The sequence below is a fragment of the Alligator sinensis genome, unplaced genomic scaffold, assembly GCF_000455745.1.
Source record: "Alligator sinensis unplaced genomic scaffold, ASM45574v1 scaffold469_1, whole genome shotgun sequence".
Taxonomy (NCBI): domain Eukaryota; kingdom Metazoa; phylum Chordata; order Crocodylia; family Alligatoridae; genus Alligator; species Alligator sinensis.
Genome location: NW_005841934.1, coordinates 3,685,714 through 3,695,853, shown reverse-complemented (window position 1 = coordinate 3,695,853; position 10,140 = coordinate 3,685,714). Strand labels below are relative to the sequence as shown.

At 63.7% G+C, this 10,140-nt stretch overlaps 2 protein-coding genes across 2 annotated transcripts; one reads left to right on the top strand and one right to left on the bottom strand.

Annotated features, from left to right (window-relative positions):
• Nucleotides 1-8: 8 nt before the first annotated feature.
• P4HTM (prolyl 4-hydroxylase, transmembrane) lies at nucleotides 9-4,658 on the bottom strand. The gene is made up of 7 exons (XM_025199052.1): nucleotides 4,208-4,658; nucleotides 4,038-4,134; nucleotides 2,593-2,755; nucleotides 1,640-1,825; nucleotides 1,237-1,327; nucleotides 724-847; nucleotides 9-290 (listed from the first exon to the last, which is right to left on the bottom strand). Exons 1-7 carry the CDS (start codon nucleotides 4,532-4,534, stop codon nucleotides 49-51), a joined length of 1,230 nt encoding a protein of 409 aa, XP_025054837.1. The 5' UTR covers nucleotides 4,535-4,658; the 3' UTR covers nucleotides 9-48.
• Nucleotides 4,659-4,719: 61 nt separating this feature from the next.
• Nucleotides 4,720-10,134, top strand: LOC102384582 (secreted frizzled-related protein 5-like). The gene is made up of 4 exons (XM_006019643.3): nucleotides 4,720-6,075; nucleotides 6,728-6,900; nucleotides 7,443-7,532; nucleotides 8,080-10,134. The coding sequence occupies exons 1-4, from the start codon at nucleotides 5,753-5,755 to the stop codon at nucleotides 8,391-8,393; spliced, it is 900 nt and encodes a 299-aa protein (XP_006019705.1). The 5' UTR covers nucleotides 4,720-5,752; the 3' UTR covers nucleotides 8,394-10,134.
• Nucleotides 10,135-10,140: the final 6 nt, after the last annotated feature.

Below are 10,140 nucleotides of genomic sequence, written 5' to 3'. Positions count from 1 at the left end.
GAAAGCGCCGACCCAGCCGGGACCGGGACCCGGCAGGCCAAGGAGTCCCTAGAGTTCGGCGTGCTTGTCGCTGTCCGGCGTGTCCACCACCCGCTCGCTCTGGCCTGCTGCACCCTCGCCTGCTCCCGCGTCCACGTCCTCGCCCGTGTAGCGAGCCACCTCCTGCTGGAACTGCAGCTGGCGCCGCCGGTTGGGGTCCACGTTGATCCAGTTGTTGGCCACCCACTTGGTGCCCTGCGTGACCAGGCAGCCTCCGTGCAACGCGTACTCGTCCAGCTCGCCCACCCAGCCTGCGGGGCAACAGCAGCGCGCTGTGCCGGGGCAGGCGGCACAGCCCAGCACCGCAAGGCCGGGCAGCTCCTCCCTCCCTCGGGCTTCCCCGCTGCCCCCCGGGCTGGCCGCGCCGGGTCGCAGCGTGCAGGGGTGTCTGGGGAAGCCAGGTGCCACCTGCCGCGCAGAGCGGGGCAGGACAGCCGGAGCCTCGCTGCCTGCACCTGACAAGGACAGGGCCCAGCCTCTCGCAAGCCACTGCGGGTCTGTTCCCGTGCACCGGCCCTGCAGCCCCCAGGGACAGGGGCAGGGGTCCCACAGCCCACGGTGGGGACGGCAGGAAGCGATTCCAGCTCGAGGCTGGAGGGCCCCGTCTCCCTCGGGCGTGCGATGCCCGCACCAGTGGCCGGGAGGCAGCAGAGCCCGATCCCCGCGCCCCGTGGCAGGCAGTACCTTCCCCGTCCGACAGGTAGTTGTACCAGAAGACAGCCGTGCCCTGCCGAGGCTTCACGCGCAGGTTGCCCTTGTCGCAGTTCTTCCGGGTGTCTCGCAGGTCAACGTCGTTCTGGATCAGAGACTGAGACGCACACAACGGCAGTGTGCCGGAGTGCTGAGCACGCGACACCCCTGCGCCCCTGGCCCAGCCCGCAAGAGAGCAGCCCTGGCACGCCCCAAGAACAGCCCCGTCTCGCTCGTGGGGCTTCCCTGCACCTCCGATTTCAGCTGCTGCCCCTAGATGCTCCATGCCTCCCCACCATCTGTGGCCAGCAGGGCAGCACCTCAACCCCTGAGAACCATGCTCTGCGCCTTCCCGGATGTGGGCACTATTGGACTATGAAATGTAAGGGCCCAGGGTGTGACCGTGTTGCAAGGGCGGGCGTAAGGAACCCAAGATCCAGACCCTGCCTTGCCCTGGGCACGAGGGGCTCCCGTTCACAGCATGGGGGCCAGAGGTGGCTGCATTACCATCTCCTCGTAGGTTCTGTTGTCAGCAATGGGGAAGACTGTCTCACCGCCCCCGGTCACGTTGTTCAGGTAGAACAGCACCGTCACATAGCTGCGAGAAAGCATGGCTGAGGGGCGCAGCCTGCAGCTCGGACACCAGGCTCCCGGCACCACCCGTGGGCTGGGCCGGGTTGCTGTCTGGGGAGCAGAGGTGGGCAGAAACACTCTGGCAAGGAGGTGCCCAGTGCTTGCCTCTGCCAGGGTCAGCCCCCTGCTTCTCCCTGGGCTTCCCCCTCTCCTGCACCCTCCTGAGCTGGCTCCCGAGGTCACAGTCAGACCAGCCACACATACAAGGCCCCCAGCATCTGACAACTACACAGACCCTGCTCCTGGCCCGAGCCCCCTCCCCTCCAGCCCCGCTCACCGGCATGAGGTCTCGAAGGGAGCACTCTCGTTGGCCACCAGCTTGGTGTGGCTGCAGGCGGTCTCGGGGAACACGGGCCCGCTGTCCATGTGGGCATGGTAGTGCCCTCCCTGGTCGTACCGCACCACCTGCAGCGGTTCGCTGTGCTCCACGATCTCTGGGGGCAGGCGTGTCAGGCGCATCACCCTGGGGGCAAGAGGCAGAGCAGGTGAGGCAGGAGCAGCACTGAGGGAGAGGCTGCCAGCTCTGCAGCCCAGGAGCCTACCCCCGAGTCCAGGTCCCCAGGACTACCCATGACATGTACGGCAGTCCCAAGCCTGTATGGGGATGGCCCTGCCTGGGAGACTGTGTCCCTGAGGGCAGGTGGAGAGGGAGGCCTGTGACAGGGGCTCCAGGAGACAAGGAGCACAGGCCCTGGGACCATGCACATTGACAGTGCTTGTACAACCCTGGTTCGCAACCTGGATGAAGACAGCAGGCTCAGCCCTCCCCTGGTGGGGTGTCAGATGTAGCTCTGGCATCAGTGACTGGGGAGGAATCCCCCTTCTTAATGCCTTGGTTCTGCCTAATTGGGACTCAGGTGAGACATGCAATCAGCCCCGTAATTGGTGGCAGCCCCATAAGGGGAAAGTTGCTGCTCTCCCCCAATCAGTCTTCCTGTCACTTCTAATTAATTACCCCCCCACCCCCTCCAGGCTCCATGGAGTCTTTGCAGGGCTGCCCCGGAAGCAGGATGTGCTGCAGGCTTGACTCTGCACAGCGTGAGCCGCGTTGCCGGATGAATTAGAGTCCTAATGGGAAACTGGGCTCCTCTCCTTCCAGCGGGGTGAACACTAACAAGGCAGGCTGTGGCCATCCCAGCAGGGCTGTGTGTGGGCAGACAGCTCTGCTGTGAGTGTGTGTGGACGCCGCCTCCACCCCTGCCCCTGGACCTGGGCTGCTGGACCCCGAACCTTTGTCGTATGGCCCTCATGACGTGGTGGGCACCCTCGCCTTGGTACAGCCATGTGTGCTGGCTGTTCCGCACCAGCTCGCTCATCTTCACAGTCCGGCTCCCCATGTACTTGTGGAAGTCACGGATGTTAAGCTGTTTGAACTCCTCCAAGCTCAGCACGCCTGCAGGAGAGAGGGGCGCCAGCCAGCTCTGAGCTGTGCACACGACCTGTGCCTGGGCTTTGTCCTAGGAAAGGGCAAACCCTTGCGAGTGCCCACAGCTGTGTGTGCCTGACTGAGGGGTGCACGCGATGGGCATGACGTGGAGATGATGGCACGCGCCCGTGTTGTGCAGGGAGGTGCGTCCTGCAGGCAACGTTCCATCCGGATAGGAGCGTGCTAGGGCAGGGCAGGGCTTTGCTTCTCCAGAGGAAGCCGGACAATGAAGCCAGCCCGCGCAGTGAAGCACAGGGAAGATTGCAGCCCCCAGCCGGTGCTTCCAGGGCCTCGGTGCCCCTTGCCCAAAGGGGTGCCTGGTCACAGGGTCAGCTGGGGATAGCTCCCCCCGGTGTGGGCACAGCCAGACTGCTGGCTGCCTCCACTTCCAGCTGCCTGCATACATCCTCTCCCCGCTGCCCTTCCCCTTCCCGCCGCCCACGACACAGTGCCACATCCGGGGCTGACCCAGCCTGCCCCTGCTGTGGGCAACAATGGAGGGAAGCAGCGGCCTGGAAGTGAGGCCCTGCCAGTGGCGCAGAGCAGGGCACAGGAGCTGGCCCCCAGGCTTCCCCTCCCTGAGCGCTCACAGCAGGGAAGCTGCAGACAGCTAGCTCCTCCGCCCACGGCCTGCCAAGGAGGTCACGAGCCACAAGGGCACGGGGCCAGCGCGGGGGCGGCTCCCTGGTCCCGGCGTGGCTCAGCGTGCCAGGCGACTGGAAGTGAGCGCGCCCAGCCTGTGCGTGCACTTGATTTGACCAGGAAATGGAGAGGCGCTCCATTGAGAGCGCTCTAATTGGAGGGGGGCCAGGCCAACAGGAGGCCAGGGGGAGGGGGGCTCTGGGAACGCTCGCACCCTTTGGTGGGGTGGGCAGGGAGGGAGAAGGGCAAAGTGACCTGCCCATGTACCCTGGCATCTCACGCAGCGCCCAGGCCTCCACAGTGCCACCTGCCCTGGGACTCCAGCTCCCCCGTGAACAGACCCACAGGCCTCCCCGGCTCAGCCACCCCAGGGCCAGTTCCACAGCCACCGTGCAGCTGGCACGGAGAGCACGCGCTGCGGGGACTAGGGCGTGCCAAGGGCTCTGCAGACAGGATGTGGCATGGGCTCTGACCACCTCTTCTCCGTGGGGTGGGGGCCAGGGCAGGAAACCTGCTGCAGAGCAGATGCAAGCAAGGCCCATCCATGCATCCACGCCACGGGGGCTCCAGCACACAGGGTGGGGGGTTGCCCCAGGGCTGCACTCACCATTGCCATCAGGATCTGCCTTGACTGCAGCGTACATCTCCCGGACGCTCTCGGGGGTCATCCACCGGCCGCTCCCCAGGCGGGTGTGCGTCAGCACCTGCAGCAACAGGCCACAGGTCACCCGGGGGCACAGAGTGGTCCTGCCCCGGCCCCCTTTCCCTCGTCTCTACCTCCTTAAGCTGCAGCTGCCCATCCTGGTTGTGGTCCAACAGGTTGAAGATGTCCATCTGGCTGATCTCAATCATCTCCATGGCCTCCTCGTAGTCTTCGGTGGGCAGGATCTGGCTCTTCTGCAGCCCCTTCAGCTGGGCCAGGTGGATGATCAGCTTGCACTCCTCCTCGGTCAGGAAGTCGGGAATTTCTGCAGAGAGGAGGGGAGCTGGTTGGAAAATCCCAGAGCTTCCCCAGGGCGTGGGGAGCCCGGGCCTGGCTGGTGGGAGGCAGCTACACTGGAGGGGCAAACACGAGGCACTTGCGCTAGCAAGCCTTTCAAACATGTCGACCTCCCCTGCCCTCAGGACAGGAATTCAGTGTGTGGCAGATGGCCACACATGGCCTGGCACAGGCCCTGCACCCCAGGGCCCAGAGCAGCCGGCCACTGGGCTTGCTCAGCACCCACAGCGAGAAGCTCTCGGCTCAGGACACCATGGATGTGGGTTTGAATTTGAGGGTCGGCCGGAGGCCGTGAGAGCTGCACAGTGCTCAGGGCCGGCTTTGCCCTGGACCCTGCAGGAACCTCACTTCACCTGGCCCTGGTCAGCAGCACAAAGCCGGGCACAGGCAGCTACTGCCAAGAGGGCCTGGCATTTTGAAAGCAAAACCATCTCCCTGTGCCCACGTGGCTGGGGGAGTTCTGGCTGAACGGTGCCTGGAGCACACAGCGGTGGCCACAGGACACGGGGGGCCCATGGGACGTGCCGCCTAAGTGCAAACAGCCCCAGATAGTTGAGGGTGAGGACAAGAGCTGCTGCGGGAGCGCTCCCAGCTCCTGCTCTGTGGCTGCGACCCAGAACCTCTGCAGGGGTCAGAGCCAGGCCCAAGACAGCCACCTGCTTCCCAGGCAGCCGGCTCCAGCTGCAGCCACGGCGTCTCGGACAGAGGGGTCCCCGAGGCACGCACCCCACAGTGACCAGCAGGACAGGCGAGGCGGACAGTGATACAACTGCCTGGGCATCTGAACTGCAGGCCAGATGGGAGCGCCGAGCCCCAAGCCCCGCAGCAGGGCTCCCCGCCCGTGCCCTGCCATGGGCCGCGAGATGCCAGCCACCTGGCCAGCCAGTGGGAAGCTCCCTGCAGTGGTTAAGTGCTGGCTGGGCGCCCAGCCTGCTGCCCTTAACAATGGCTGCAGCTAAGCAAATGGCTCCTAATTGACTTCGGGCGACACTTGATTGCTCCTCTGCAAAAACAAAGGAGCGGGAAGCATCAGGGTTTACACAGCAACAACAACGACTAATCCGGGAGGCGGGAGCAGGGGTGGGCCTCGGAGACCTGTCAAGCAGAGAGTCAATCAGGGCCAGGGGCCAAGCAGCACCTTCTGGTCCAAGCCAAGCCCCCCAGGAAACGGGAACAATCAGGGCAATTGGCAAGCAGAAGGGCAGCATTGTCTCCCCCAGAGAGGGCTGCCCCAGCCAGACTGGATTAGCACAGGGACTCCCGGGCTATAAAAGCCAGGGGCTGAGGGCAGCGGCACATCTGCTGCCTGCCTCCCACCAGAGATGGGTGCAAAGAGTGGCAGGGGCTGGGTGCTGGCGCGGCCGTGGCTGCTGGCCCTGCTGCTGGGGCTGCTGGGCAGGGGCCGCCTGGCCGCCCAGGGGAGCGCCCTGCCCAGGTCCTCGCAGTGCGTGCCCGTCCCCAAGAGCATGGCCCTGTGCTACGGCCTGGGCTACACCGACATGAGGCTGCCCAACCTGCTGGAGCACGAGACTGTGGCCGAGGCCACTCAGCAGGCCTCCAGCTGGCTGCCTCTGCTGGCCAGGGAGTGCCACCCGGACGCCCGGATCCTGCTCTGCTCGCTCCTCGCCCCCGTCTGCCTGGACAGGTAAGGTGCCACCGTCTTGCCAAGGGGGCGGAAGGTGCCTGCGGCTGCCTGGCATCTCCATCCTCTTGCTGTGCACCCACCTGGCATGGGGCTTTTCCTGCCAGCTCCCGCCTCCACCTCAGGCCACACTGTGCACGCCAGCAGCCTCACACGGACCCCACAACTGCCCCGCTTCCCTGCCCCAGACCCTCTGTACCCCCAGGCTCACCCCATGCTGCTTTCTGCCCTGGGGCACGCAAGCAGCTTCCCCTCCCCAGACATTCCCCTACCCGCCCCGGAGCCACGAACCCCTCTGTATCCTGCAGCCACCTGCGCTGCCCGTCGGGGAGGCGTGGGAAGGAGGCAGCTCCCAGACCTTCCCTGGGCTCAGGCACTTTGCTCCCACTGCTCTCCCTTGTCCCTGCAGCGAGGGCTGTCTGACAGGCTGGTGTAGCAGGGGGCTCCCCAGATACAAGGCTCCATTTGGTTCCCAACCTGGAGGGCACAGGGTCCAGGTCAGAGCCAGCAGAGTGTGGTCCCCATCTAGCATATAGGGACAAATGAGGCCTGGGCTGAGAAAGGTGCAGGGCAATGGATAGGGAGCGTGGGCCCTTGAGCAGGCTCTGGAAGGCTACGGGGAAAGGCTCACCTCAATCCCACCGACTCTCTCCAGCTTCATCTACCCGTGCCGCAGCCTGTGCGAGGCCGTGCGGAGCAGCTGCGCCCCCATCATGGAGTGCTACGGCTACCCCTGGCCTGAAATCCTGAACTGCGCCAAGTTCCCCGCGGATCACAACCTGTGCATCGCAGCCGTCACCCCCGAAGAGACGGCTGCCAGCCGGAGAGGTAAGGCGCCTCCTGACCCACCCTGCTGTCCGGGGCATTGAGTAGCATCCTGCCACGGGGGCAACACTATTTCCAAGGTTAAAACCCCCCACGTCCCAGAGAGCAGAAACAGCCACAGAGTTCATCTAAGATTCCTCCCTGCGGGCCTGACCTGCCCAGGACTCCTGGGGGCTTCTCAGATAGCGGTGGAGTAGCAGCTCCGAGGCAAAGCCAGCTCCGCTGTGCTGCTCTGAGCTAACTGCCCTTCCACCTGTACAGCCCTGGTGCTGGCCTTGCCACACCCAATGCTTGGGTGTTTGTGGAGGACCGAGCCCAGCTAACCCACGTTTCCAGGGGCAGAGACCCAGTCCAGCCCGGGCTCCAGCTCTCACCCGACACCAGTCAGGAGGCAAAGAGCTGGAGGAAACAGCCCAGCTGAGCACAAGCAAAGCAGAGAGGGGACAGCCAAGGGAGAGGCAGAAGCTGCCCGGGCTGTCCTTCCTACACCCCTAGGGTAGTGGGCTAGTCGTGCACAAGGAAGTCTCTGATGCCTTCTCTTACAGCTGTACCACGAGCCAGCTGCAATGACTGCGAGCTCCAGGAGGCCGGCACCACCAGGGAGGTCCTGGAGGGCTTCTGCGCCAGCGACTTCAGTGAGTACCGCGCTTCTCCCCCAGCCAGCTTGGGGAGCTGCAGAGACCCAGGGGATGGTGGGGTGGAGGGGAACCAAGCAGCACGAGCGTCTCCATGGCGGGCAGCACCCAGCGGGGTCAGCCCAGTGGCTGTCATGACTCCCATCCACATCACGCCGGGAAGCTCACTGTCCTTGCTCGAGCGGAGGGCTGGGAGCAGAGGGCTGTCCAGAGCTGTCAGCCACGCCATCCCCCACAGCACCAGTGCTGAGCTGTCCTGCCACTGCCTGGGTCTCTGGAGCAGAGGTGGAGCTGGAGCTCAGGGCAGGGCTGTGGGGGGCCCTCACCCAGCTGCTTCAAGTGATCCTAGCACCCCCTTTGCTCTCCCTGCTCCAGCAAAGGGCAGAGCCAGGATCAGCTCCAGGGAACACGCGGGTCTGCTCAGGAAGTTCCCAAGTTCTGTGCAGTCACGCTGATTGGGCAGGGAGGGGAAGCCTGGAGCTGGCTTTTTGGCCGCAGGAGGGACCCCAGTAGGACATCTCCATGTGTCTGTCTCCTGCTCCACCAGCTGCAAAAATCCGCATCTCCCGGAGGAACGCGACGTCCACCCTGGCCAGCTTCAGCCTGGACACCAGGGTGGAGATGCTGAAGCACGGCCCCCTGCTGTGGGCTGACACCTACCCCAAGCTGCAGCAGTGGCTGGACCTGGATGCCACGTGCGTGCACAACATCATGCGGGGGACGCAGGCGGGTGTCTACGTCGTCAGTGGGACCATGCACCAGGGCCGCCTGGTGGTGAACAAGGCCTACGACTGGCACAGGAGGAACCGAGCCCTGCAGCTGGCTGTGCGGCGCTGGAAGCAGCACCGGTGCCGCCTATAGGCTGGCAGGCTGCTCCAGCCCCTCTCCCACACACTGCTCCCTCCCCAGGCCTAGAGCATGACCCCTGCCACCTCTGGCCAGGGGAAGGGGCTCGGAGCAGCAGGCACTTGAGTGGGTCAGACATAGTTGCTGGCCAGGGGCCAGGCCAGAGCATCGCACCACGGGATCCCTGTAAGAGGCTAGGGAGGCACTGCTGCTCCTAGGAGCCCGAGGGTACAGCACTCTCCTCCCACCGCACTGGAGCCCAGCTGGAAGCAGCATCGCAGAGAAAGCGAAGGGGAGCCCTCAGGTCAGAGCTGCCCCATGGAGACACCCACTAATTAGCCCTGCCTGTTCCCTCCCAGCACCACGCCGTAGGCACTTCAGCGCTGTTACCGATCTGCGACACAGGGCCACTGGCTGTTCCAGGCACAGAGGTATCATGTGGGTCACCTGCCTGGCAGGAAAAGACAAGGGAGCTGCATCCTCCATCACACCTTGTACCCCCCAGGCTCCCTGTGCAGGGGAGCAAGGGCTTCGTTTTGTACTGCACTAGCACAGGGCAACACCAGGCGCAGCCCTCCGGCAGCCTCAACCCTGCAGCACCAGGCCAGGCCAGGCCAGGCCCAGAGCGGGGAGAGGCAGCGCCAGCATGAGAGCGTTCTGCTCTCCCACTGCCACAGATGTTCAGGGCAGTGGGCAAACTGGAGAAGGCAGAAAGCAGGGCAGTTGGAGGGGGTGGCTTTGGCCAGGCTGTTCAGGGAGCTGGAGAGGCAAGGTTATTATGGTAATATCTTTTATTGCACCAACTGCTCGTTAGCACCTTTGTTAGCACCTAATGATGCCCCTGACCTAGTGCCCTGGAGAAAGGGAAGCCCCAGGGCAGGATTTACTGCTTTCCCACAACAGGGAAGCTGATCACCAGCAAATCACTGTAAACATCCCCTAGCTGGAGATGCATCTGATACCATTGTCTCCCTAATGATGGGACTAATTGGCCACGAGACTTCCCTGAGGTCAGGGATGGAGTCCCCAGGCCTTCCCCTATTGAAATAGGGTCAGGGAGGTCAGCTCGGCTCTGGCCCTTGTCAGGAGGGAAGATCCCCCTTAGGTGTCAGCCCAGCTCAGCACTGCCTGCTGGTCTGTGAACAGCCAGGCTGCACAGGCCTTGCTTACAGTATGCAGTTAGCTGGGAACTGCTCCTCAAGAAAGATTTGCACTGACAGCCAGGAAATGCAGGGGTGGGGAAGACTTCCCGCTGCCCCCCTCACCCAGCGAGATCTCCAGTCCCAGGGCAAAGCAGAGCCAGCTGGAAGGAGGCCTCTTGTTGAACTCTGAGTACGTTCCTGCAGCACTGCCTCTCCAGAGCAAGTCCTCCCGGGTCAGACAGAGGGGCTGGAGTGCCAGGCTAAGTCTGCCGATGGTCCACAGCTTTCCTGAAGGCTGGGACCAGCTCTCTGAAGTAAACAGCATTCACAGAGACAAAGCAGCCAGGACCCAGGGAAACTGGACTAGCAAAACCCAATTGTCCTGTACCCCTAGGCCACACTGTCTCACTGCTCTTATCACGGGGGTGACTGTTGGAAGACATTCGCTCCACATCTGGGTCCTCTCCCGCTGCCAGAAGGAACACTGTTGGAACGTGTGAGTTATGAATACTGTGTATTCAGACCCGATGATGACCGAGCTGTGGGTTTCTGAAGGATGCTTGTTGCATTAAAGGGATCCAACAAGAAACGCGTGTGGTTCGTTCTGTGTCAGCCACTGT

Coding starts and splice junctions, on each gene's coding strand:
- P4HTM (XM_025199052.1), bottom strand. CDS start 4,534: ATGTTTGAAAGGCTTGCTAGCGCAAGTGCCTCGTGTTTGCCCCTCCAG. Junction 1,826..2,592: donor ATGAGGGCCATACGACAAAG/GTTCGGGGTCCA, acceptor TCTTGCCCCCAG/GGTGATGCGCCTGACACGCC. Junction 291..723: donor CTACCTGTCGGACGGGGAAG/GTACTGCCTGCC, acceptor GTTGCCCCGCAG/GCTGGGTGGGCGAGCTGGAC.
- LOC102384582 (XM_006019643.3), top strand. CDS start 5,753: ATGGGTGCAAAGAGTGGCAGGGGCTGGGTGCTGGCGCGGCCGTGGCTG. Junction 6,901..7,442: donor GACGGCTGCCAGCCGGAGAG/GTAAGGCGCCTC, acceptor CTTCTCTTACAG/CTGTACCACGAGCCAGCTGC. Junction 7,533..8,079: donor CTTCTGCGCCAGCGACTTCA/GTGAGTACCGCG, acceptor CTGCTCCACCAG/CTGCAAAAATCCGCATCTCC.